Raw genomic sequence first — 27,006 nt, forward strand, 5'->3', positions numbered from 1 at the left:
ACTTTTAAAAAAATTAAAAATTAAAATTTTTTTGAAACCATAAAAATTAAAAAAAATCAAAATTTTAAAAATGAAGAAAAATAAAAAATCATAAATATTTAATATTTAAAAAAATCCTAAAAACTTAAAAAATCTAAAAATTTAAATCTTCTAAAAATTTGAAAAGATAATATTTGGAATTCTCAGATTTTTTTTTTGGGAGTTTTTTTACTTTCAGATTTTTTTGTGATTTTTTTAATTTTTCAAAATTAGATTTTTTTAATTTTCAATATTTTTTAATTTCCATTTTCTTTTAGTTTTTTTTGAGTTTTTTTAGTTTCCTTATATATTTTTTTCTTTTTTAAAATTTTCAAAGTTCTTTTTTCATTTTTTAAAATTTTTAGTTTTTTTTATTTTTAGATTTTTAATTTTTAGATTTTTTTTGCAATGTTAACGTGGCAATGATTAAATTTTGTATGATCATTAGCATTTTATTATATATTTATATCACATCAACAAGTTAAATAAAAATGTTAATTAAAAACACCATTATGAATGATAGTACTTAATTACAAATTTCATTTCTTTACGTATTAAATTTACATAAAATATAAAGTAAAAGAATTATATGAATATTTAATCCAAATTTTAATTTAAAACATAGACCTATAAATCAATAATTTAATAAAAATTTAATAATATTTTTTTAAAAAATTTTAAAAAATTATTTATAATTCAAATTTATTTTGTAATTATTTAACAAATAAAAATTTTATCAACCAATCTTTATATGGCTTATTAATAGAATATTAAACTTTTAGTTTTAATAATTATATTCAAATCTTAACAACTTAAATATTAAAAAATAAAAATTCTGTTAAAATTTTTAATAAAAAGATTTATTTAAAAATATATCATGATTTATTTAAAATATTTTTAAATTTACAAGTTTAATCTACGTAATAAAAAATTTTAATTTATTAATTTAAAATTTTAATTTTATTTAATCCATTTTAATAAAAAATTGACACACGAAGCTTCGTGGGTCTTTCCTCTTATGATCCCATTGACCTTTTTAACACTTTTTTTAAGTCCATCTCGCTCCTATCCAATTTATATACCTCAGTTCGATACCGAAATCGAAAAAGTCTTATACTCACAGAAACTCCAAGAAACTCAGAGAAACAGAGTTTATCTTGTTCTGTTCTGCAAGCCTAATTCTCTGCTACTTGGATTTGGAACCCAAATCTTCTTTGACTTGTTTGTCCATTTCCTTTTTGATTATTCATCGAAATCCCAAAAATCCCATCAAAAACTTTTTTTTGTTTTTTTTTTTTTCTCGTTCAAACGTCTCAAAACTCTCAAAAGAATCATACATATCTCGAAGAAATGCTAGAATTCAAGACCATCAAGATGAAAATGTGGATGTTTTATTATTAATCTTCATCTGCTTAAAACTATTCCCCTAGTGTTGTCCTCTTTCGTAATGGAAGCTATCATCATATTAGTCATAGCACTGATCAACAACGTTAAGCAACAAAACTTCCCTCTCGAAAAGATTTCCTTTTGGTTTGCTCCCACCACACGTCCACCCGGTGTACTCTCTTTCATTTCTGGCTCGTAAAAACCAACAAAAAGAAACTCGCAAGGAACTTTTTTTTTTTTTTTTGTTCTTGTATGGCAGCTTTCTCTTTCAACAATAACTTTTCATCTGGAAATTGTTATTCTGGTTTCCTTGATCCGTTTTCACGTGATTCGGGTCCATGCAATGAAGGGTCTTCGTCGGTGTCGGTGTCACAGTCCTTGGTTTTGGATAGTGAGAAAGGGGAGCTGGTGAAGACGCCGTTGAAAGTAGGGGAAAAAAACGTGTCGGAAGAGAAAGTTATAGCGGCGTTGAAGAGTCATAGCGAAGCAGAGAGGAGAAGGAGAGAAAGGATCAATGCTCATCTTGAAACCCTCCGCACCCTCTTGCCCTGCAGAGAAAAGGTTATTCTATTTTTCATGTACTAGTACAATTTACGTTAGAATTTGGTTTATCTTTGTTAATGACTAATATAATTCAGTTAATTTAAAATTTTGAAGCAATTCTTGAAAGTTGATTATTGGAAAATTTTATTGGGAGAGGAATATGGATTAGTTTGCTTATATTATGTGCTTGATAGGATTCTTTGAATTAAAGTAGTGGTGGCTTATGTCAGGGCTGAGTCTCAAGCTCTAGCATGTGTGGCTCCTGAAACCGGGAATTGACTCTTCCGGCCATGTGCAGGTTGTGACACTTGCATGCTATATCCTGTTGATTTTATCAATTTCGCTGAAACTGCTTTTAAAACAGTTCATAGATGTTAATAAGCAGTATCAATTAGATCATATGCAGCAAGCTCTTCTTTTAACTGTTTCTGGTTAATTTAGAGTATGTTTGATTGCTTAGAAGAGTTAGGGAAAGAAATGAACTCCAAGCTCTAGGTGTTTAAGGCAAAGGGAAGAGCAATGGAGAATGCAAAACATTAGACAACTTAGACTAAAATAAGTATTTTGGCCTAATTGTAGCTGAGGCATAGTCTAATTGGTTCCTCTCCCAAATCTTGAAAAGATATAATAACATCTTGAAATTTTGGACTAATTACTGGTGTACTTGATTCTTTTCCCTCAATTTTTAGAATATCAGTTAACATTTCAAGAACCTAGAGGTTGCCCATAATGAGTTCCGTGATAGGAATGAGTCAGGCCCTTATGAATGAATGATGACAAATTTATTATTTTGTAGGATAAACTTGAATCAGATATTCTTATCAAATTATGAGGGGCTTAATTCAATATGCATTGTAAAATTGCAGAGTTCTTGATTTATATCAGCCTCCTCAAATGGTATTATTTATTGTCCTCTATGAGAAGAAAAGAAATGAAGTTGTAGGTCATGAAACAAGTATTTAATGTTTAAGTTTCAAATCTCTTATGCAATTGTGTAATCCACTTTTTGTTGCATTATTTTTGCACTTGGAAGGTCAACTCTGAGTTTCAGAAATGCTAGAGTCAACTATGGGATGCATCAATTTTTTAATTTAATAGATATTTTTAGAATTTGACTATTATGAGATTAAGGTTTATTTATGGTTGGGAACGCCGTTCTGCCCCCAATTTCAGACCTTCTGTGGATGATTGGTATATTTCTGATAAATTGTAGTACATGAGTTGCATCATATTGGGCATTCAAAGTTCTAGATGAGTTTGGTTCTGTGCTTTCAAGCAAAACCAACATTGAAAGCTTGTCTACAGGAGTGATCTGCATTGTTATATGAAAGAAGTGTACAGAAAGAAAAGAGGATGACAGTCTATGTGTTTGGGTATGCTCAATAATAAACCAAACTCGAGGTAAGTTACAATGTAGATTAAAAAACAAGACTGATTATCATCGGATCAAATTTTTTTCATCTTGTTTAATTTTCAATCTCAGGAACTTTTCTAGTTAATGGTTAGGTACACCTTCCTTCTACCTGCAACTGCTTCTACTCTGCTGATATCTTTGTGTTAATTAACAAAGAACATGCCCATAAGATTGACATAACGTTATAAAATATTAGTTTCGCTGACAAAGCTTATAGCCGGTTGGTTGGACACCATATATATATTCGGAAGTGACTGCGATGATAATGATTAGATTGATGGAGCAATGTAACAGCTGTTCTTCTGCTGTGGATCCTCCCGCGGGCTTTTTCTTCAATATATTAACTAATTATACGAGGCATACATAGATATGTGTTGGTTAGTAGAGTAATGTGATTTTATATTATGGTTGGAACGTAAGCAAGGATTAGACATGGGATACTTAGAAAGGTCCTTATATTACATTCTTTTTTTGTTGCTCTTCTCCATTTGTCAATATTTTTTTAATAATTAACTAAGTCAAAGGATTCATATTTTCTGGATCAAAGTCTATAAATCATCTACCAGGTAGTTACTGGTTTGATCTGACTCCTGCCGTAGCTGATTTATCTGAGTCTGTATGGCTTGTTTTCATAGTTGAGGAATTATCTATCACCAGTTGGACTATGCTTTAAGAAGACTTATCTTGGCTGTATTGCTAGTTGCTTCAGTGGACAGGTTTGTTAGAAGAATATGCTGGTAGTTGGAACCAATAATTTGATTGGTTAGTTTGCTATTGGCGAGACTAGCAGCCTATTTATTTTCATACAGAAGCCAGAAGATGTTTTTGAGTTGATAGTAATTTCATGATCTATCATTAACCCTGCCGATCAATTGTTCATTGTAGATGGATAAAGCCACATTACTTGGTGAAGTAATTAGACAAGTGAAAGAACTGAAGAAGAATGCAACTGAAGTCAGCAAAGCTTTTCTTGTTCCAATGGACGATGATGAGGTGAGAGTTGAACCATGTGTTGATGAAGCCAATGGGACATCTTCCTTTAAAGCATCAATCTGTTGTGATTATAGACCTGAACTTCTGACTGACCTACGAAAAGCTCTCCATGCCCTTCCAATTAAGATGGTAAAAGCAGAAATATCGACATTGGGAAGTCGCTTGAGGAATGATTTCTTTTTCACCGGCAGCAGAATTGCTGCACATGCCGATGATGCGGAGGCACGGCAATTTCTTGCATGTTCCATTCACCAGGCCCTGAATTCAGTCCTGGAGAAGGCTTCTACGTCACCAGAATACTCACCATGTTCAAGATTCTCAAACAAGAGACGAAGGATCCCTTACTTGGATTCGTCAAGCTCATCTTCGTAAAATATTAGCCCTCGTCTTGTTTGTGTCGATCGACACTGCGATATCTCTTCTATATGGGTGTTCTTATGTGCAAATATTGGTTTGGAATACTTAAACCTTCTGTTTTTTTTAAATGCCATATCTATATTTACGATATAAACATTGTATCCAAAAGTCTAGAACACTTTCAAACGGCTTGTAATGAAACTGTACTCTGATATACGCTTTTATCATAATAATGAATGATATGATCGTTTTCGTGTTATAAAGAAAAAAAAAAGAAGAAAATTCCTCGCTTGTTTTTTTCTTTATTTTCGGTGCAATTTCAGCTTAAGTTTAGTTTAATATATATTTTAAGAATAACCATTAACATCTAATTTTTATCTATAAAGTCTTTCACTTTCTTTTGAAAATTTCATTTAATTTTGAATTTTTAGAAAAAAAAATCCTCAAAATTATTTTTTTTTTAAATTTTAAAATTCGTAAAAATTATTTAAGCATGGATGAATTAAAACATCAAATAAATATTTATACTATTAGGCAATCTCAATTATCCGTAGAGACGGATTTCATAAAAAAATAAAAATTATGGTGAATTTCATGTTAAAGTTGGAATTAATTGAAGAATTATAGTACTCATAAAAAGATCATAGCTGATATAAAATCACAATTCATAAAAGAATCAATGCTACTTTGCTAATATCTTCAATAAAAAAAAAAAAAGAATTAAAAGTTATTCCAATAATGATATATATTTTTTTGAAAAACAAAAAGCAATCCGACGTGGCATTAGTTTGGAGCTGAGTGGGACTAGGAGGCTTCTTTTCGACGACATTCATACGATTCCAGAAAAGGAAGAGAGAGCTGGCAATTTGAAATGGCAAGCAAATAAAGTGGAACTGAAAGAGAAACGGGGAAAGCATGGCGAAAGAAGGGAGTGGATCCATTCTTCAATTGGCACCGTTTCAGAGTTCTATAGACGAAGGATTTTGGCACCGATTATCTTCTTTGAATCTTGACAAGTTTGGCGTCGACGATTCTCCTATTCCTATCTCCGGTACCATACCTCCCCGATTCCCTTTCAATTTCTTTTTCTCTTTTTGTAAAATTAAATTTCTCACTCTTAATTCGCTCAAAAATCTGATTTATTAGTCTTATTTTTCGTTTTTGAAAATTTAATGTCTCTATTCTCCTGTAAAAGTAAATTTTTTTAATTATTTATAATTAATTGTTGATTGGACTTGGTTTAATCCAAGTTTCTGTTGTTAATAATGGCAAGTTATGAAGTTTTCTTATCTTTTGAGTTTTTTTTAATGCAAAAGATTTTTAATTGGGAAGCTTTGAGTTTGAATTTGGCCTTTTATAATCAAAATAAATTGCTTTTCTTTTTGCAGGTTTCTACGCACCCTGCTCGCATCCTCTAGTTTCGAATCATTTGACTCTCCTCGCTGAATCCCTGCCGTCTGATTTGAATGAGGAATCAGCAATGTCAGCTATTACTAGGGGCAATCGAAATAGGTGCTCTGTTCCGGGCATTCTTTACAACACCAATACGACTGAAAGTTTCCATGCTTTGGATAAACAAGGGTTGCTCAAGGCAGAAGCGAGGAAGGTGAAACAGTTTGAATGGTTTACTATAGAGCGTGCCATGTAATTGGCTTAATGCGATACGAATCTTATTTGAGAAGTTTATGTTTTCTGTCAATTACAATTAGATTTGGGAGGATATTCATAGTGGAAAAGCCGTGGAAGATTGTGCAGTATTATCAAGGTTCCTTCTTATCTCATTTGCAGACCTGAAAAGATGGAGCTTTCATTATTGGTTTGCTTTTCCTGCTCTTGCACTTGATCCTCCTGCTACTTTGGTTGATTTGAGGCCAGCTTCTCAATGGTTCACCTTGGAAGAGGTGCTAGAATGTGCTTAACACAAGCAAATTGTCTGGATTATTTATTTTGTCTTTTTTGGTGTTTAAAGGTTTCCTTTTGTTAATTTTTGACTTGCAGGCAGAATCTGTATCAGCGGAATGTAATGAATGGCGGAACTCAAGTGAAACAGCTGGTAGATTTTGCCTCTCTGCTATTGCAAGTTCTATATTTCTTTTGATGTTACTGCATTGAAATTCAAATGTGATTATGCTCCCTTTTTTGTCTATATCTTTTACATCCTTCACAGCCTGAATTTATGAGTCTATTGCAGATGTTCCGTTCTTTTTGGTTTGTATTGGTTCTGATTCACGTGCTGCCATTAGGCATCTTAAGGATTTGGAAGCTTGTCAACGTGATGGCCAAAAGGTCTTTTTGCCTTTCTCGTCATGTCCTTTTGGGAATATGAATCTGTTTATCATTGCAGAGGGGACAGTTTTAATCAAAATTCCGTATGGTTGATGATATTGATAGACTAAAAACTACAAAACCTTGGATATCTCTTTCTCAAAGCTACTACACATGTTATTGGCAGTTGCTATTTACATTTTATGACCCATGTCATCTTCAAAACAATCCTGGCTGGCCTCTCCGCAACTTCCTAGCACTTATTTGTGTCAGATGGTATCTGAAAACAGTCCACTTTTTGTGCTATAGAGAGAATCGTGGTTTTGCTGATTTGAGCTTGTCACTTGTTGGTGAAGCCTTGATCACAGCTCGACAAGGTAGGTGGCAGAATTTGGATGACAGCTTTTTGCTGGATAATTATTTTATTTGTTCCAACATTATGAATTCGTTTTATGCTAGCTTTTCTGACTTAAATATCTCTTTAGGATGGAGGGAACATCAATGTGTGCCCAATGCTGTAGGATGGGAACTAAATAAGGGGAGAAAAGTACCGATGTGTATTAACCTTGCTAAATCCAGGGATCCAACTAGGTAGCTTTTTATGCATTGTCACTTTATTAGGCATTATGGTATTATCTGTTTAATGTATTATTCATTTTTCCACTTTTTCCACAGGTTAGCCATATCTGCAGCTGACTTAAACTTGAAACTAATGAGATGGCGTGCTTTGCCATCTCTTAACTTAGACATCTTGTTTTCCATAAAGTGCCTTCTCCTTGGAGCGGGTACCCTTGGATGTCAGGTTGCTCGAATGCTTATGGTAATTATTCAGAAACCAACAACCACAAATTTGGATAATAATTCATTTATCTTGAGACTAAAGACTGTATGTGTTGCAGGCTTGGGGTGTCCGCAAAATTACACTACTTGACAATGGCAGGGTGGCCATGTCTAATCCATTGAGGCAGTCGCTGTATACATTGGATGACTGCCTTAATGGTGGTGATTTTAAAGCCACAGTAGCAGTGAGAAGCCTACAACAAATATTTCCTGCAGTGGTAATTTATTTTATTTGAGGCCTATAACACAAAGCTCAACACAGAACAGAAAAATCTTTCCATCTCCTCTCACCATTTATCTTATTATACCTTTCTTAGGAAGTAGAAGGTGTTGTTATGGCCATTCCTATGCCTGGACATCCAGTGTCCAGCCAAGAAGAGAAAAGTGTGCTTGAAGATTGTAGACGACTCAATGATTTGATTGCTTCTCATGATGTAATTTTCTTGTTGACCGATACTAGAGAGAGTCGATGGCTCCCTACGCTTCTCTGTGCCAACACTAATAAGGTTCATCTCCTTAATTCGTATATGAATTGCTTTGATATTTGGCATTCTGTTTTGGCATCATTGATTAGGATTCCTAAAGATTTTTACCGGACTTGAGTCATTTGATACTGGCTTCTCATTATGCAGATAGCCATTAATTCAGCTCTAGGGTTTGACAGCTTCTTGGTTATGCGCCATGGACCTGGTCCTTTTAACTCCAATCCTGGCTTGAAAGCTGAAACGGCAAATTCTTTATCTGCTGGCGTGGATAACCTTGCCCTAACAAATACAGATAGAGGGCATAGACTGGGTTGTTACTTCTGTAATGATGTGGTTGCCCCAACAGATGTAATTTACCAGAGTTTATAGAATGCAATAATTGGTATTATAGCTGTTTTATGTATGTCCAGCTTAGCTGTATAACTGTGGTGGTTTGTGCAGTCAACTTCAAACCGCACATTAGATCAACAGTGCACTGTTACACGTCCAGGGCTTGCACCTATTGCTTCTGCACTTGCAGTTGAGCTTTTAGTGGGAATATTGCATCATCCTAATGGGTAAATCCTTGGAAACTATGTGAAAAGTCTTCTTCATTGTAGTTTCGTGGGAGATTTAACAAGCTTTTGTTTTAATCAAAGCTAAGCGGAAGTCCAGATTGGTTCATAGACCATCCAATTATATATGCAGGATATTTGCTGAAGCTGAGATTTCCAACTCCAATAATGGTGGAAACTCTGAGCTTCCTCTGGGTATTTTACCCCATCAGATACGTGGTCCCTACCCCACTTCCAGCAGATGACCCTTGTGGGCCACGCGTCTAACAGTTGCACAGCATGTTGCAGCACTGTAAGTTCATTGCTACTATTAGTCTTGTTCTTTGTTTTTTTCTTCTTTTGTATCTTCTGTTTTCTTATTCATCCTTTTAAGGTTTCTTGTCTATGTGGGGTTTGTTTCTGTATGATTCTTTTAGCAATACTGCCTTGTAGGAGTTTGCATGGGCCTTCTTTTAGTTGATATTGAGCGATTCTTATATTGATAAATTGTTTGTCCTTGTGTAACTTCGGAGCCCTTTAGACAATTTCATTCCCAGTAGGTATAATAAAAGTCAGATGCCTACTTAATTATTGCTGGTTTACCCTCATAAACAGAATATATCATATTGGACGAATTCTCATTGAAGAATCTTTGAGAATAAATTTCAAATTTTATTTTATTAAGAAGATTAAATTTTCAAGCATGATTGGTTATATTTTGTTTCAGCTTCTGATATTTAGCTGAAATTTCTAAATAAATCGCATGAGGTTTCTTACCCTTCTGATCATCATGAATAATCCTTTCAGGTTGTGTCGGAGTATCGCAAGAGAGGGATGCAATTCATACTCCAAGCGATTAACCATCCTACCTATCTTGAGGATCTTACTGGACTAACAGAGTTGATGAGATCGGCAAACTCTTTTCAACTAGACTGGAATGATGAAATAGAGGATGTTGATGATGATTGCATCGAAATATGAAGATTCGGTTATACTTTCCAATTCTCGTAATAGTTTATTCTTTTGTAACACAACCTTGTTAATTGCATAAAACAAACCAGAACAGCAGTGTCAAGTTTATATCGGTTCTTAGTTTCATCTTCCATTTGAATTCAATCGGACGGTTTCAATGTACGTTAAGTGTTAGATAACATTAAGTAATTTCTTACTGATGCAATACACAGCAACGCACCAGTGGTCTAGTGGTAGAATAGTACCCTGCCACGGTACAGACCCGGGTTCGATTCCCGGCTGGTGCAGCTCTTTTGCAGAAATTTCCCAAAAGATCTCCTGAGAACTTGTCTTTTCTGTAAACTGACAAAAATGTTGTCAAATTACCCATCATTCTTTTTCTTTTTGGGTTTAACAATAATCCGTCTTATCAATTCTTTGATCTCATTATTATCTACCATGAACCGTGAATTTCTAAACCCACAAACAACTCTTAGTTCAAAAGCAAAGCTTCGAATTTTGTCTTCATTGAGTGAGACTCTCACAAGTGTTTTTCTCATTCGCCCTTTTTGTGATTGTGCAGTGACTTGATAGACTCAACAATCAAACATGATCAATAGGACTGCTGCACTCTTTTCTCTTGTTGCCTTTCGTTTCTGAGTCTGTGATTATGCAGTGAATTTTTGCATTGATCCAATTTCTGAAGTCCTATTCGAAGTGGCACTTCATCTGGGGCCAACAGATAAAAGTGAGAACTGGGAAGTAATGTAGTTGAGACACAAGCTCACCATCAAAATCATTCTCAAGTAATTAAAGTAGGTCGGGTAATCTAGTAGTACTACTTTTACACTTCTGAAGAATAAATTGGTGAAATGTCTCATCAATTTCAGGTAATTAGTTCAAACTGCAAAACACAAAAACCATTTCTTTTTTGGGTCCTGGAAAGTGAAATTGCCCGCTACATTTACCTTTTCTTGTTTTGAACACAAGGTGTTCGGAGGGGTACAATAAATTTTTTCTTGGCATAAATTTAAGTCAGTCAGGTCTTGTTAAAAGCAGCAGATTGTGCTGCAACATAAAAGAAACAGTGCAACAAATATGACCAATTTAATATTAGGCAGAAGTTCTGGTGGCCTAAATTCTTCACCACCCATAAAATCTTCCTTTTTCCAAGTCTAATCTAATGTATTTTCTAAGAAATCCTACAATAATGCAAATAAAATAGTGATGAAAAATTATTCAAAATTTACAGCTTCGTGAGAACCTTCACTTGAAGGCAGAAAAAGCAACAGTTGCTCAAAGAAGACTGGAAACTTTTTAAGTCTCAAGGTCTTTGCCATCTCAAAGTCTTGCAAAAAGGTCTAAGCTTTATAGGAAGTGGCTTTTGCACTATTCGCTTGTCGAAGTGGACTCATATCATAATAACTTTTAGTAATCATTGTTAGTACTGTGGATGATATAGTCATCCCACAAATTTCTCTATCCTTTGCTAATGCCGTTGTTGTTGTGGGCATTAACTCTTAGTTTCGGTTTAATACGTCAGTAGGATGTCCATTACTCCATTATTAATATAAACTTTAGCTGATTTTGCAGGTGCATCTACCTTGTGGCACCACGTGGAAATCAACACCTAAGTTCTTCAGCTTCTACAAGTGGATTCCTTCAATCTTGGGGTGTGTCTCATTGCCAATATAAAGATTTGCAGAGAATTTTCACTCTATTAAAAGAAGTGAACAAAAAAAAGGGTTATACCTGAAAACCCTACCCTCAAATTCAATGCACTGTTAAGTCCTGAGGTGTAGCTAGGTATATAGGCTTGGAAACCGACCACATTTCTCTTAACTCAAGTTACAGTGAAACAAGATTTATTTATATTCTTGAAGATAATTTTAATATGAAACTAGAAAGTCAATCAGCGCATCAATGCAGAATTAATAAAACATTTAAAATATGCATCTATATAATCCAACATTAAAAATATAATTATCAAATATAAGAGAATTTATATAATGCAATATTATAAGATATTAAATATAGAGTTAAGTTCAAAGTTTAAATCACAAGTAATATATTCAAAAAACAGTTTAAAGAAACACTAGTAATTTTGATAAGCAACCAAAAACAAAATATATAAATCTGAATTAAAAAATTCATATAATATCTTGCTAAATAAAATAGGTCAAATTATGCATCATCAAAGTGATAAACAATTTTTTTTTACTCAAAATATGATTTTTATTCATAGAAGAGTCTTACACTTGCAACTAGATCAAGACCTACAATATAAGGGCAAAGCTCCAAAAAATCATAATCTATTAGAAACAAACTCAGCCATAAAAAGAAATAAATCCTTTTAACACAAACATAAAACATATCAATCTTTGTAACACCTAAATTAGCCAAAAAATCTACTAAAGAGTTTACTTCTCTTAAACTCAACCTTTCTAATCTTAACCCTAAGTCAACCTATTTCAATGAAAGATTGACACTCCTTCCAAGATCGCAAGTAGCTTTTTTTATAGCAAAAATCTCAGTATAATTTTTTTCATTGTTGTTTAAAAGACTTGTCTTATAAATTAGAATCCAATTGTAATTGCCCAAAATCCCATGGTAGATGTTTGAAGTACCTACTATTATAGTCCTAAAAAGTTTGTTTACCCTTTTTATTTGTCTTTATAAGTTCAATAATTCTACTTTTAATATCTAAAATAATTTTCTCATATTCATACTTTTCAATTTTATTTTTTGTCTTCGCACAATTAAACTTGAAAATACAAATCAAGGTAAATGCAAATGATTCTATAAGTTAACATACTAAATCTTACCTTTAAATTGAGAAAATACTAAATTGAAAAATTATGAAATTGAATCCTTCATGATAAGAGTTAGAGAATGTAATAATAAATTTCTTGAGTCTTGGGAAAAGGCAAGCATGAAACTATTATATAAAAGGTATCTAGGGCAATAAACTAAATTGATGAACTAATTTTTACAGTAATGCGTCATTCCATAAAGTCCAATAGTAAACTCAACATACTCAAAATGCATGAATTTAATAAAGTACAAAAAAATAGAAGCAATAAACCTACCACAATAAAGCAAAAAAGATTAATAAAAAACTAAAAGAAACAATCAAATGCATAATTTGCTTTACAACGTCTGCAAACTCAAGAAGCAAGACATTTAATTTGCTTATTATTATTTAATTAATAGACTAAATTTTAAATAGAACATGTATAGTAATGGCAAAATAAATTAGAAGAAATCATAACTGCATCCTCATTGGAGAAACCAGTGATAGGCACCTTAAAGCCTTCTATTAATCCTTGCTTAAAAAAAAGCTAAAGATTAAAAAAATTATACTATTGCTACAAAAAATCTCTTAATTTTTCTTATACATATATTAACAAATTTTAAAGAATCGTGAAACAGACGATTAAAATTAAAAAGCAATTAGCAAATACAATAATAAGGAGTCTAATCATAACAAACAAAATAAGATATGTGGTACTAAAGCCAAAGCATTAAAAGACAATAATACCTTGTGATGATGGAATCTGTTAAGTGAAAATGTATGATCATTGGCAAGCTTGATCCTTTGGACAACCAAAAATGGGTCAGAAAGTTGACTTTTCTTCTTAAACTATTGTGTTATGTACTCATTAAAATACTTCTTCTACTATTCTTTTCCAACGTGTTTTTTTATTGCTTTGAGAAGATCACTATATACTTTGATTATTGCTTTGAGAAGATCACTATATACTTTGATAATTGACTCTCTCGAGCATTTTATTAATGTAGTGTGAAAAAATTAATGTTTGATAGAAATTTGAGTTGTTATCAATTCTGTTATAAAGTTTAAGATAAATCAAAAAATTGAAAATGATTTAAACTAAAGATTATCACGAAATAAAAGAAAAAAAATTATATAATAAAGGTTCTCATGCAAAGATAATTGAATAAAGAGTTTACTTTAAGTCAAAGTCTTTTTTATTTCTAAACTAAAGATTACCACAAAAATGAAAAAAAAATTTCTATAATGAAGGTTTTCATACAAAAATAATTAAGTAAAGAGTTCACCTTAGGTTAGAGTTTTTTTTTATTTTTATTTTTTTGGTTTATTATTAACAATAACAACTACTTGCAAACATACAAACATTAAGTTACTATTGCTATTGCACATTAAAATGAAAGAAAATGATATAGCATACCGAGCAAGCCTTTCATTTTGATACTACAAATGAACTCATTATATATTTAAAAAGCTATTAACCATCAAATAAACAGCAAAAGGTGTTGGGTACATACCTAGAATTGGGTATGGCTTGGTCAGTATCTCTTGCAAAACCAACGTAAAAATCATTGTCAAAAAGTATTTTGAAAGGTTTCACCTTTCCAAAAATTGAGTTTGATGTGCAAGAATTCTATTAGCAAAATAAAATAGAAACAAAAGGGTGGTTGTGAATGATTTTTTGAAACAATTTAAACATAGAAGATGAAATATCATTGCTTTGTAAGAAAATCAATGAATCCACATCAATTTTTTGAGTCAATGAAAGAAGTTTCTGCGATGTCTCGTACTTAAAAAAAAAAAAAAGGCTCTAACAAACAATAACCCAAAGAAAAACGTAAGAGAAAGACAAAGAGTTAGGAATGGTTGGTTTTTGCATTAAAAAGATAAATGAATGTCATTTTATTCTTATTTTAAGAGTCAGATATGTCTATCATCATTGATATTTTGATCTTATCCTTTATTTGCTAAAATTAAAAAAATATTATTAAAAAATTATTATATTCATTTTGTGTCTTAAAATGAATAGTTTCACATCGATGAAAACCTAAAAATAAAAAATTTAAGAATGAGTTTAAAAGTTAATTATTGATAAGACATATTCACATGTCTACACGCCTATTGTTACCAACTAATGATTATTTGACAATTTGGATATCTTTTTTCTCTAATGAGCTTATTGTACCTCCCATACTAATTACTAATAAACTTCACTCTAACAAAGACAAATGAGATAATTTCATCTTTATTTTAAAAAGGACACAGACTTCTTGTAAAAAGTGTTTGATTTTATCTTCCATATGTAAAATTTCAAAATTATTATTAATAAATCTACAAATTTCTTTTGTGTCCTAAGTTGGACACTTGTTGCGCAAGTAAGAAGTTTGTAGACAAAAACATATGGAGGTAAGATAGCATATAGTTACAGACAAAGATTATTTACATTTTCTTATTTTTTATTTTAATTTTTAATAAAAGAGTTGGAGGGGTTAGTTTTCAGTGGGTCAAGCGCACTGAGACGTTTTATTAGATATGGTTGGACGTAAAGCATTAAATTGATTCTTTGGAGACATAATAAAATATTAGCTTAACCTATTTCTTTTGTATTTTTATGAATACAAATACATACATATGCTATTACTTCTAAAAAATCAAGCTAGCCTTTTAAGTTCACGAACAGAAAAGATTTTGAGCCTTTCGTATCATTTTTGAGGGACAATGATCGATTGATCATTGGATTTCCTTATAAGAGAATTGCTTTAACAACATACAAAATTGATAAAAATGGAAAGATTACGTAAGACAAAGGAACACTTTTCACACATCCATTCTCAACTTATGGCATATCGAGAGACTAAGAAAAGATGAAAGAATTAGGCTTTGAAGATTAATTGTGGTACACGTCATAGAAGCACCCAACCCTTTAAGTTTTTGAGTTCAAATCTAAATATCCTACTGATTTGTCAGGGCAAAGCTATAGGATGGTTGGTGGTAGTTGTTTGGCAGGTGGGAAATTTTCCATGCCTATGGTTGAAAGATCGAATAGAAATTTTACTAGTGGATTCTGACATGGAATTTCTACGCCGTCGGAAGAACCCATTATGCCATTCCACCATTTTTTTTTTCTCCGAAGTTTTTAGTGATAGAGATAGAATGGGAAAGAAAGCCAGAGCGGCAAAGAGAGGTCAATTTTGGTGATTAGCCTAAGTGGTGCACTAAGAAATCTTTGTGCCCCGCACACTGTTGACCAAATTGCTATGCATATGGCTAGAATTTTAAGTTGTCAGTAAATAATGCAAGTATTTTACGATTATATCTATAAGAAATGGGATTAGTATTCTGTACATGGAAAAGCGAATACCAAGATTACATTTACACTCTTAAATATATAATTAGTTTTTTTTTTTTTTAAATTATATTTTAAATATTAAAGCAGCAAAATTTTTATGTCTAATTTTGATGGATGATCCTGTATAGACAAATATCATTGTATTTTAAATAAATACACTTATTTGATGTATGGATGATACATTTTTTTCATTTTAAAATATGACACAAAAAAAGTTATTTTTTATTTTAATTTAAAAAATTAATATTTTAAAATCAATATGAGATGTCAATGTAGAATCCTATGATTTTCTTTTCATTTTTTTATTTTTACTTTTTTGTATTTATTATTTTTATTAAATAAATTTTATGAAAAAATATAAATTAAGATATTCTCATGTTATTTTTATTTATCTTTTTTATCTGTTATTTTTTAATTAGGTAAAATTTATAAAAAAAAAAAAAAATTATGCGGTGCATAAAGATATCAAAACAAAAAAATTTTACCCTTGCAAGTATGTAATTAAATATTTAATTTTGTTGGATCGATCAAAGCTTATATGCGCAGAGAAATTTCAAAAGCAACCTATATACATGTGAAAGTTTCTCAAATTCATTAATACAGATCAGATATCCTTATCAACTTCCTTTTCAATAGTTTAAATTTAAAAGGTTTTATTTGCAGCCCTGTTTTCTTATAGAATGAATGTCACGTCTGTATAAAATATATGAACCTGATGTTATTGTTGGGAGCATCAAGGCTCCTTGTTCCCTGAATCCCACATGCCATGAACATTGGTTTGCATCAAAACCCAGATTAAGTTACTTGAAACTTAAAGTAAAGAATATAATCTTTGCCCAAAAGTCTATGGTTTAGGATTTTGATACGTGAAAGAACCTTCACAGAATGTACCACGCGGGGAAAAATTCGCAGCCTTATTGGACCATTAACCCTCAACTTCTCACATAAATTTCTTCCCATTCCAGCAAATTAAAGTGTTTAACAACGGGGCAATTTGGGAAGTAAGCATAAAACCCAAATTAAGCAGAGAAATCTTGTTTGTCTTAAATGTATGTCAGAACCTAGCTAGGAAGGTTAAAGAAACAACACTGTTTCCTTTGCATGTGATTTATGTTCCCTCCCCTGTGTTTTCTGATAGAGAAGCCTTCTCTCTTGTCTCTTACTCATCCTTACATATTCTTTTCTCTCCTTTTTATCTCTGAAAGAAGTCCAAATCTTAGATTTACGTTTTAGTATTGTATAAACAAATGAACCTTTAAAACAGTTCTTTCAATTTCCCTTCTCCAAACCATGTCTCCCTCTCAAACTCATCAAGCCATGTCTACTTCTTCTTCTATCTGGTTCCTTTCTTGTAGAAAACTTAAGTTCTTTACTAGAATCCGTAGGTTTTCGCAATCCAAAGCAGCAAGGAAACGTTACGGGTCATCATCATCTGAACATTCAAACAAGTTAATAATAAAAAACTACACTGATAAAGAGGAAGATCAGCTAGATATGGAGAAAGAAAGCGAGCTCGATGGTTCCGTGGTGTTGCAAAAATCTGTGAAGATGCTTCACTTTGGGAGCTGGGAAGAGAAAGAGATGGCTGCTAAGGCGATCGAGAAACTCGCTAAAGAAGATATTAAGACAAGGAAGTTGATGGCAGAGCTTGGAGTTATACATATGCTTGTGTCTATGGTGGCTACTGATGTGGTTGGCCGCCGTCGGGCCGCCATCAAGGCCTTGATCGAGCTTGCAAATGGAACTTTTACGTAAGTTTTCCTATATTTTTCACAATTTATGTTGATTTCTTTTTTTCTTTTTTGTATTTTGAGTCAAAGAAAAAGTAAGGGTTGAATTCATGGCTTCCGTTCTTATTTTTATTTTGCAATTATGTGAAATACGGTCAGCTTTCAAGTTTTTACTTGGTAGATATAATTCTTATAGTTGGATAGTTTAACATAATCATAAATGATTTTTAACATAACATGAATGATTGAATTTCCGAGGTATGAAGTAATATACCTTGGGATAGAAATATAATTAGAGGGATGGGACTGGACAGGGGAAAGGACTCTTCTCCTTGTCCTTGAAGTTGTAGTTTTTTGTTTTTCCATTCAGAAAAAGATGCTGCAATGAAAAAGAAAGTTGTACATAAGGCTTTGCAATAATGGAGCTTTGTTTTGTTTTTGTCAGGATCTCAATATGCATAGGTAACATACATTTCATCAGGATTGGGAAAAGGGGTCCATATGGTTGATCAAATTCATAATATTTAAAAATTGTGGATTAATTATAGTACAAACTTCAATACATATCACATTTCCAAAATGTTTAGAAGACAGAAAATTGTTCTAATCCCAAAATATTAGTACTGTTTTAATTCTATTATTCTTTTTAGCTTACGTATTTCTAAGTTTGTTATTAGTTAATAAAATGGAAACTTTTTTATTTATGAATTAATTTCCCCAATTGAAATAAAGAAAATGATTTTGAGTGGAGCCTATTGGGGAGGCACCGGAATTATTTGACCTTTTAAGGTCAGGGTACCTCACATGGTAGGTCATTTGCCTAATTTAGATTGGCAGTTTGGACAGACGGGAAATTTGGTCCCCAGATTCTCAGCTGCTTTGCATTTTGCTGACATTAATGACAGCATATTACCCTCTTTGGTTTTAAGCCTAAATCTCCCTCATCCACCCTCCAGTCCAGGCTGTTACATTTTAATAATCATAGGCTATCCATTCCTTTTGAATTCATGGTAGTAGTCTTTGGGGTTTGTTCTCAGTTAAATTCTTACTCTGGACTAATCAAAACAGAGCAATTAATCTATAGATTCTGAGTTGTTTACTTTTAAAATGGGTTTAAATATATACCATTTGCATTTCAGATGATGAGACTTGTCATGTGTAATAGAGCATATACCTTTAGCCTTCTGGAACTTTTAAACATTAATGGCAATGAAAATGAAATGAAATTTACAGATCTGGGCACTACTTGGAAGCAGTGATTCTGTAATTAAGTAAATGCTTTTAATAATCCTGAAATCCAGAGGCCGCAAGGTGCGCTGCCTGTCCACCAGGTTCCCATGGTGGTAGGAGTTGGAAGAACAATAATAATGTTAGCAAAGAGACAATGTTGTCTCCAAAGAAATAGAGAGAGATATTGCTAACAACCGGATATAGTGTATTTGATCAGATTCATATGATATTATTCTGAACAATTAAGAAAAATAATCAGTATTGTTGACCCTCACCTTCCTACCCTGATCTAAATCTCGGATTCTCATTGACTTCTCTGTTGTATCGGTTTATTTTATTGACTGGTTAGTTCTGCTCCCACATTTTTTTCCCTATTTGGGGAGTTCTATTTTGTGCAATAATGGAGCACTTTTGGCTTATCATCTCATCTACCCATAAAATTACTATTCTTTCGTCTATCATTCAACTGAAGTTTCGATGTCATTGTTGACTTTATCTTTTGGGTTGTTATTATATTTGGTAAACCTCAAGTTAGATCAAATGTCTAATCACTTTCTGCTATTCTTCCTAATCTTTTTTCTCTTCTCTTTCTTTGTCTTTGCTTCAGAAACAAGGCTTTAATGCTAGAGGCTGGAATATTATCGAAGTTACCAAAAGACATTAATGTTATAGAAGAACAAACGAGGCACGAATTTGCAGAACTGTTATCATCATTATCTTCTATATCAAATACCCACTTCTCTCTAGCCACATCTGAGATCCTCCAGTTTCTCATTGGCATTCTTGAGTCAGCCTCCAACCTTGAAACTAAGGAGTCTTGTTTAGGTGTTCTATACAAACTGTCTGCTGTGGTAGAAAATGCTGGACCTATGGTATCTAATGGAATCGTGCACACTCTCTTGAAGCTATCTTCATTCAAAGAACTTTCAGAAAAGGCACTTGCAGCACTAGGTCACTTGGTGGTGACCTTAATGGGAAAAAAGGCCATGGAAGATAGTTCAGTGGTACCAGAGAGCTTGATTGAGATTTTAACATGGGAGGATAAACCCATATGCCAAGAATTATCAGCTTACATTCTAATGATTTTAGCTCATCAAAGCTCAACACAAAGGGATAAAATGTCAAAGGCAGGAATTGTTCCTGTAATTCTTGAAGTGTCCTTATTGGGAAGCCCTTTAGCTCAAAAGAGAGCAATGAAATTATTACAATGGTTTAAAGATGAAAGGCAAGCAAAGATGGGACCTCATTCTGGACCACAAACAGGAAGGGTTGCAATTGGTTCACCTCTGCATCCAAGGGAGGCTCAGGAAGGAAAGAAAATGATGAAGAATCTGGTGAAGCAAAGTCTTCTAAAGAATATGGAAATGATCACCCGAAGAGCCAATGCTGCTGGTGATTCTTCTAATCTCAAGTCCTTGGTACTCAGCACAAGCTCTAAAAGCTTGCCTTACTAAACTGTTTTCTGTAACACTTTGATGATCAATTTTTGTGTTTCGAAATTGGAGTGCAATTCTTTTGCAATGGCATGTAATTATTGCAAATGATGGGAAAGATAACGAAGGTTTTCCCCACATAGATGGAAGAATTCAGCAACTTTGTGAAAGAATGCACTAAATCCTTCGTTCAGCCGCCGCCCATTGGAACCACCACAAACGGTTCTTCTGCCTCCCTTTCCTATTTTTCCCACTTTCTACCCACCCCAAATCCTAAACTCTCAAAACCAAAACTCTAAGCACACTTCCCCTTTCTTTCTTTCGATTTTTTTTTTCTGACAATTGATTGTGTTCCCTATTTTTTTTCCTGGGTGAAAATTTTTTGGATAAAAAAAGATGGGAATTTTATTTTGTAATGGGGGTTTTGGATCGTAAATTTGATGATGCTTTTTGTAATGGTAGATTTTCGAGTTAGAAACGTTACTAGTGGTAAAAAATTGGGATTTTTTTTTTTTTTGGGGGTTAGAAAGTGTAAAACATTTATAAGAAAAAAAAAATGACAAAAGAGAAAACCGGTTCAAAGTCGAAACCATAAACATAGTACACGATGATTGTTAAGACAAGAATCACTTAAGCAACAAACAACACTTCCAACTTGGTAACTTCAGTACATGGTTACAGCAAAATCTTTGTCATGTTAGGGAAAGAGTCAAGTGCGGCCAATTTCTTTTTCAAAATCTCTCGACCAAACATAAATTGAAGGTATATTAATTGTAATGTAATTAATTAATTATAAATTGATACTATACAAAACTTATAATAAAATTATATAATGTTTACAATTTTAAATAATAAAATCTTATATTCTTTTATAATTAATTAATTAATTATAATATTATAATAAATAAAAATATAAGTAAAATACTTTCATGTAAACAAGTACTCTTTCCACTACTCTTGCGTCTGTCCTTCCTCAGTCTATTTCTCTCTCACTGTTTTGTCGGGACCTCTCTGTCCTTGACCGCCCGAAACTTTCCCTTCCTTCTTAAAATCAATTCATAATATTTTTACTAGTTAATAAATACTAATATTAATGATTTATTATTTGCCGTCTTTCATTTTTTATTTTTTTTTATTTTTTTTTTGAGAAATATTAGCCGTATTTCCTTATTCTACTCGCCTTGGCCTACTAGGAGTTGGGGTTTGGACCAAGTGAACTAGGGTTTAATTCGGAATCTTCCCCTCTTCTACGCCTAAGAAAACCTGTATGTCTGTTCAAAGTTTTCAACTTTTTTCTTTCTTAATTTATTTAAGCCTTTTTTTATTAATCCCACGCTTTTGCCCAGCCCGCGGTAACAAGTCTCAAAGGTCTTTGAAATTGATCATTTAAACTTTGGGTTATTTATTTTTATCTGCTAATAATTTAACCGTTTACTAATAATAATGTTTCTGTTTGTTGATCATCTGGGTGTTTTTTTTTCCTGTGTTAAAATTTTCTGCTTCTGCATATTGATCATATGATTAGTTTTTTTTTTTTTCTTTTCTTATTTTAGTTTATGAATTCTTTTTCTTTGGCTCAAGTTTGTGTTTGTTTATTATTTTTTATGTTTTGGTTTTGAAGAAGACTTGTTTCTCTTGGACTTGGACAATCACAGCTTTGGGTTTATTGCTTGTCATTACTTTTTGGGGTTAAATTTGGAAGTTTTGATGGTCAAATTGAGATTGGTACTTCAAACTTTTATCAAATTCTGTCTGCATTGCAACTTATATAAAATTTTGATCAGTTGGGTTCACTCTTCTGTCGTGAGTTGTTAAAATTTTGAAGCAGTCCCTCTTTATTTTACTGTTGAATAGACCTTTACCCATTTAAGAAACTTAAATTGGGAATAAAGGAATTCACTGCATGTTAAAAGGAGCTAGTTTTGATTGTAATTATTTCATACTCTCTATCCTAATTTCTGTTTTCTTATATCAACTCAAAAATTTCAAAACTCTATAACCATTTGGTTTAATTCAGTTATAAAGGTTGCAACTTGAAACAAAGACTTCCAGATGCTTTCAACTGCAAGACCACATTTTTTTGACATGTTTACATGTTCTTTAACTAGTTGGTCCCCAAATCTTAATTTGTTTTTGTGATCTCAACTTGTTTTTACTGAAATATATTCTCTGTCCTAGATTTGAATTATGATCATTGATCACGAGCACTGCTGAAAATATGATGTTGTAGCATCTGTATCTGGGCAATAAAGTTTTGACTAGTTGATGAAACGTTTCTTGTTTGTACTTGGATATGGAGTTTCACTAATTAATTCTTGAATTATGGCATTATGCAGTTCATGTAACGTCCAAGTATGAGGTAAATTGATTAAACCTGCTTCTGTATCTGAAAATTGCATTAAAGCATCCTTGTGATTGTTCAATATGGATAGCAAATCTAAAGGCATAGCCTGGGTTGGCAACATCTATCAGAAGTTTGAAGCTATGTGCATGGAGGTGGATGATATAGTGTGCCAGGTATTGATTACCATTCATCCTTTTGCCCTTGTAAAATTAAAATATCAACACTTCTGTTGCTTTATGTACATTAATAAAGTTCATTTTTATTGCTTTTATTGTCTGTATCTTAATGAGCTTTTCCAATGCTGCTAATATCTCATAATTTTGATGGCATTCTTGGATAGGAAACATTGAAATATGTTGAAGACCAGCTGCAGACTGTGGGTGCTAATGTTAAACATTTCTGCACAGAATTAATACATGAGGTGCTCCCTTCATCTCCTATCAATTCGATGGAAGAGCTTAACTCATCTCTGGTGCAAAATGCTGGCGTCACAGCCAATGAATATTTGAACATAAGTGTTGATGAAGATCACTCTCACAAGGAACTGATCCATTCCTTTTTCGTCGAATCTGTTGAGGATGTGCACTTTGGTTTATCTTCGGAGCCAAGTACAGAGGATGAGAGTGCCCTAGCTCATTGTGCAGGCATCATACCATCCGACTCTGTAATTTTGGTTCAAGCTTTTGAGAATGAAGCTCGTGACATTGATTCTACTCTACATGACACCTCATTAGAATCAAAGGGTAGTTATTCTATTTGTATGATATATCAGTTTATCTTTAGGTTTCTTTAATGCTCTTTGTTAATTCCCATATATGCTGCCCCAGAAACCACCAAAAACCATGCAAGCAGTCATTATCTAAGAGTAAGGGTTGTTTCCACATTAAATTAACATAATTAGTTGTATTCTGTTCTGAAATCAAAGGAAGAAAACCTCAATGTTTTAGTTAAAGTACTTTTTACCGTTATACTGAAAGTAAATGATTTTGTTGCAGAAGAGGCTAGCCATAAATCTGTTTCAAAAGTGGAACTGGAAGCTGTTCCTGTTCCATCTTTTGATAAGGTAAAGCTCGAAGAAAGCTGCGTTATAGTAGACGGAAGTGAGCTTCATTCCTTCTCTAATAAATTAAGAGAAAGCCGGTCATTCAAGGTAGGATACTGTCTCCCTCCCTCCAACTTTGTTCTTTGGGTAAATTCAGGCTCCTCGCAGAAGTTTAGCTTGATTTGAACACCTCTGCCAGAGACAAGCTTTTTTCCTACTTTTGTTAGTTGAATCTGACATTTTATGTTCTTTTCTGGAACAGAAGAAGTTTCGGGAGGCTTTTTCTTCTAAGACAAGGTTTGCGAAGTGGAAAAATGAGCAGCATGCTGGATCTAGTAAGGAGAAAGGAAACAGTGCTGAACTATCCAGTCAAACCAACAAATCTGAATCACAAGACATGGAATTTTATGAATCAGATTGGGAGATTGTTTAGATAAAGTTAAATTGGTTTTTGTTTATGGCCTTTGTTGCGCAGATAAAATAATAAGAATGTAGACAAACGTTCTTAATGAATGAGACTGGAATTTCCCTCGGTTAAAATGTATAGATAGAGAAGGAGAGAATTAGGCACTCGAGTAAGCTTGAGGAAACCCAAACTGTTGGACCGATTGAAACTTGTTTTGTGTAAATTGCGGTAGGCTTTTTAGCTGTTACTGCGAATTGTGTGTATGTGTGTGTTTTTTTGCCTTGGTTATGATAAATTCCATTAATGCTAACTGTTTCATTGCCTGAAAATGGAAAAATCCATTGGGAAATCAGGCTTCAAGGTGAGGAGTAGGCCCTTTTAAGCTCAAGGCTTTGTCCGATGGGTTTAATTTTGCTGAGTAAATAATAGTAAAAGAAAGTTAAAAATTTCTTCAACTTCTGATCTCTAAAATAATTATGTTTTTATTGACATTAATTTTAACTATTTCACAATATTAATCAAATAATAGTAGTATAATTTTACCTTTTGATTACAAACAGGCATCAAGCAACGTGCAAAAACTCATTGGTTCTCTCCCGTTTCATCGTGACCGTCAATATCCAATCATGGGATCCACCAAACTACTATGAACAGTGGTACACAAAAGTTCAAAAGATTAAATCAAATTTTTAGTTTTCTATTTTTTTTTTTACAAAAAGTAGAAAAAAATTTAATTTTATGTGCACGTCGAATGAAGATAGAAACAACTTTTTGAATGGACGTTCTGTTCCAGGTTAGAAAATTGGAAGTATTATCACTTTGAACTTTGTCCTTCCTCTGCCAACTGCCATTACAGATGCTCTGAATCATACGTACGGAGATTCTCATAATTGTTTAAAAAAACCATTGTGAGTGAATAGAGATGATAATCTCTGCATAGGTTACGATGTGATGACTGCTTTAATTGATTCTTATTATTGCAATCTACAAATATATGAGTTGTTCAAATTAGCTTAGTGGTTTTTTAATGTATCTATTATGAAATTGAAAACATTTTCCTTAAATCAAGATAGAAGTACATACGTGAAGAAGAATGAATATTCTCTTGTGCCAAAAAAAAAAAAGAAAAAAGGAAAACAGAAAGAAGATTGAGTAATCTCATTTATTGCAGTGAATGTCTCTGTGCAGCCAAGTAAGTATCAAAGACGGTGAAATTTCCATTAGACATTCAAAGCTTTTCTTGCCAGGGAATCTTTAACATGGTATGTTTGCCTATAACCATAATTTGACTATTATTAAACCAATTTCTTGCTACTGCTAAGGCGAACCTACTCACAGAGTTGAAAAGAATTTAAAAAATCCCTGCTATTTCCTTGAGTTCCCTGTTAAGTTAGTTCACTATCTGGTGCCTCTGTCCTATCATCAGGAAGCTATTTGGCACCTTAATTAACAGCCTTGTTTTTGTCTCCAAAATGGCCTCTGTTGCAAAAGTTGGGTTGCCTAATAGGGAATGCCTACCCTTTCTGGTCTAATGCAAGCATCTTGATTAGTGTTACAATCCATAGACTCAAGCAGAGTGTTCTATTTTAACATTTTTCAACCTCATATTCTATATGATATGATAACAAACTACATTAATTTGGTTCTCGGGAGGTCATTGTTGATTCATATATGACCCAAAGGTGGGCATAATTTTTGATCCAGAGTCGTTGATAAATGCTCTTGGCAATCTGGTGAGCAGATACACGAGGACACAGGATTAATTAAACTTGAACTTATAAATGGTTTCAAGTAGAGCAAAATATTTTTGCGTGTCTACGAAATCCTTCTATCAGATTGTAAACGAGGTATGTGGAATGGGAAATTAAACTTCAGCAGCCTATTTGAAATAACTTACACATGTTGTCTTTCCTCCCCACTCTAAATGTGCTGCAACTTCTCTTCTTACGGAGATTAATATCGTATAATACGTGGTTGACAGGTATTTATGGCTCATCAGAGGAAAACAATTGATACCATATAACCTGTACAAAATTGACGTGCACTAGATTTTTCAAGTTATACTGTACTTTCTGGGAAGTTTGTAGTATTTCACTTATATAAGATAAATACATCCGTTGGGTCCCAAGTCTATACCATGTTCAAACTCATTTGCAATCAAGTATTTCAAATTTTTTAATTTCTGCTTTGAATTTTTCGACTTGTCCTTTGATTAGTGGATTCATATAGCTTTCAGTTACTATGTTTTACTTTAATTATGCAATAATTCAAAACACGTTGAACCTCCTTTTATCATGGTCATACAATCATTGTAGGCTATCTTGGAGTTGGCATTAACCTGATTAGCACGGTTTCCATTACCACTATTTTGAAGACCTCAACTTGACCATACATGGATTCCATGGTACCCAAAAGTAGTTCACAATGCTTTTAGCGATGCAAGCAGTGACCAGTCTGCTTGATTGGATTCCGCAATTTCCTCCATTAATTATGTCTAAGGTTCATACAACTTTTAAAGGTCAAATTATATAGTAGTTCTTATATTTTTATCAAAATTTAAAATCTAATCTTTCTCCTATTATTTAAAAATATATAATTTTTTTTATTATTTTGATTTAATAATTTTAATTCAATTATTAATCCAGTAAAATTTTGCTTTTAAAAATATTGATATAAGTGTTGATTTGATGACATAAGTTTTGGTGTTGCTTACATGGTATTGATTTTGCTAACATGACAATATAAATAAATGAAATTAGTTATTAAACTATACAAATAGTTTTCATATTCTCACAAAATTTGAATTTTAGTCTCTTTAGTATAATTTATAAAAATCTTGTTCTCTTACAAATTGAATTTGATAATATTAATCAAATTACGAATGTAATTAATTATT

At 32.6% G+C, this 27,006-nt stretch overlaps 4 protein-coding genes and 1 non-coding gene across 8 annotated transcripts; all 5 read left to right on the top strand.

Annotated features, from left to right (window-relative positions):
• Window positions 1–1,096: 1,096 nt before the first annotated feature.
• Window positions 1,097–4,979, top strand: LOC111318702 (transcription factor bHLH30-like). Its single transcript, XM_022921577.2, has 2 exons — window positions 1,097–1,965; window positions 4,247–4,979. The coding sequence occupies exons 1-2, from the start codon at window positions 1,657–1,659 to the stop codon at window positions 4,724–4,726; spliced, it is 789 nt and encodes a 262-aa protein (XP_022777312.1). The 5' UTR covers window positions 1,097–1,656; the 3' UTR covers window positions 4,727–4,979.
• Window positions 4,980–5,490: 511 nt separating this feature from the next.
• On the top strand, window positions 5,491–10,021 carry LOC111274981 (ubiquitin-like modifier-activating enzyme atg7). Its single transcript, XM_022860035.2, is given in 15 exon segments — window positions 5,491–5,762; window positions 6,100–6,317; window positions 6,421–6,612; window positions 6,710–6,764; window positions 6,903–6,997; window positions 7,164–7,353; window positions 7,462–7,567; window positions 7,652–7,796; window positions 7,876–8,034; window positions 8,134–8,322; window positions 8,449–8,649; window positions 8,743–8,858; window positions 8,989–9,074; window positions 9,077–9,147; window positions 9,642–10,021. Coding segments are annotated over 15 exon segments (2,133 nt in total). The 5' UTR covers window positions 5,491–5,626; the 3' UTR covers window positions 9,816–10,021.
• A 1-nt stretch (window position 10,022) lies between these two features.
• TRNAG-GCC (transfer RNA glycine (anticodon GCC)) lies at window positions 10,023–10,093 on the top strand. The gene has a single exon. It is a non-coding gene; the product is annotated as a tRNA-Gly (tRNA).
• A 6,886-nt stretch (window positions 10,094–16,979) lies between these two features.
• LOC111318703 (U-box domain-containing protein 45-like) lies at window positions 16,980–20,774 on the top strand. Its single transcript, XM_022921578.2, has 2 exons — window positions 16,980–17,676; window positions 19,493–20,774. Exons 1-2 carry the CDS (start codon window positions 17,216–17,218, stop codon window positions 20,337–20,339), a joined length of 1,308 nt encoding a protein of 435 aa, XP_022777313.2. The 5' UTR covers window positions 16,980–17,215; the 3' UTR covers window positions 20,340–20,774.
• A 651-nt stretch (window positions 20,775–21,425) lies between these two features.
• LOC111318704 (uncharacterized) lies at window positions 21,426–24,373 on the top strand. Of its 4 annotated transcripts, none has more exons than XM_022921579.2 (5): window positions 21,426–21,583; window positions 22,655–22,835; window positions 23,003–23,405; window positions 23,658–23,812; window positions 23,967–24,373. In XM_022921579.2, the coding sequence occupies exons 2-5, from the start codon at window positions 22,743–22,745 to the stop codon at window positions 24,135–24,137; spliced, it is 822 nt and encodes a 273-aa protein (XP_022777314.1). In that variant the 5' UTR covers window positions 21,426–21,583; window positions 22,655–22,742; the 3' UTR covers window positions 24,138–24,373. The 4 variants fall into 4 exon arrangements, with proteins under 4 accessions (XP_022777314.1, XP_022777316.1, XP_022777315.1 ...); XM_022921581.2 differs by having other exon boundaries at window positions 21,444–21,583; window positions 23,661–23,812; XM_022921580.2 differs by having other exon boundaries at window positions 21,548–21,686.
• Window positions 24,374–27,006: the final 2,633 nt, after the last annotated feature.

Source organism: Durio zibethinus, chromosome 26 (assembly GCF_047325235.1).
Source record: "Durio zibethinus cultivar Kanyao isolate XHJ-2024 chromosome 26, ASM4732523v1, whole genome shotgun sequence".
NCBI classification, from domain to species: Eukaryota; Viridiplantae; Streptophyta; class Magnoliopsida; order Malvales; family Malvaceae; genus Durio; species Durio zibethinus.

Excerpts from the sequence above, each read along its gene's own strand:
- LOC111318702 (XM_022921577.2), top strand. The coding sequence starts at position 1,657 with ATGGCAGCTTTCTCTTTCAACAATAACTTTTCATCTGGAAATTGTTAT. Across the intron at positions 1,966-4,246 it reads TCTTGCCCTGCAGAGAAAAG|ATGGATAAAGCCACATTACT; the intron begins GTTATTCTATTT and ends TGTTCATTGTAG.
- LOC111318703 (XM_022921578.2), top strand. The coding sequence starts at position 17,216 with ATGTCTCCCTCTCAAACTCATCAAGCCATGTCTACTTCTTCTTCTATC. Across the intron at positions 17,677-19,492 it reads CTTGCAAATGGAACTTTTAC|AAACAAGGCTTTAATGCTAG; the intron begins GTAAGTTTTCCT and ends TCTTTGCTTCAG.
- LOC111318704 (XM_022921579.2), top strand. The coding sequence starts at position 22,743 with ATGGATAGCAAATCTAAAGGCATAGCCTGGGTTGGCAACATCTATCAG. Across the intron at positions 22,836-23,002 it reads TGGATGATATAGTGTGCCAG|GAAACATTGAAATATGTTGA; the intron begins GTATTGATTACC and ends ATTCTTGGATAG. Across the intron at positions 23,406-23,657 it reads CACCTCATTAGAATCAAAGG|AAGAGGCTAGCCATAAATCT; the intron begins GTAGTTATTCTA and ends ATTTTGTTGCAG.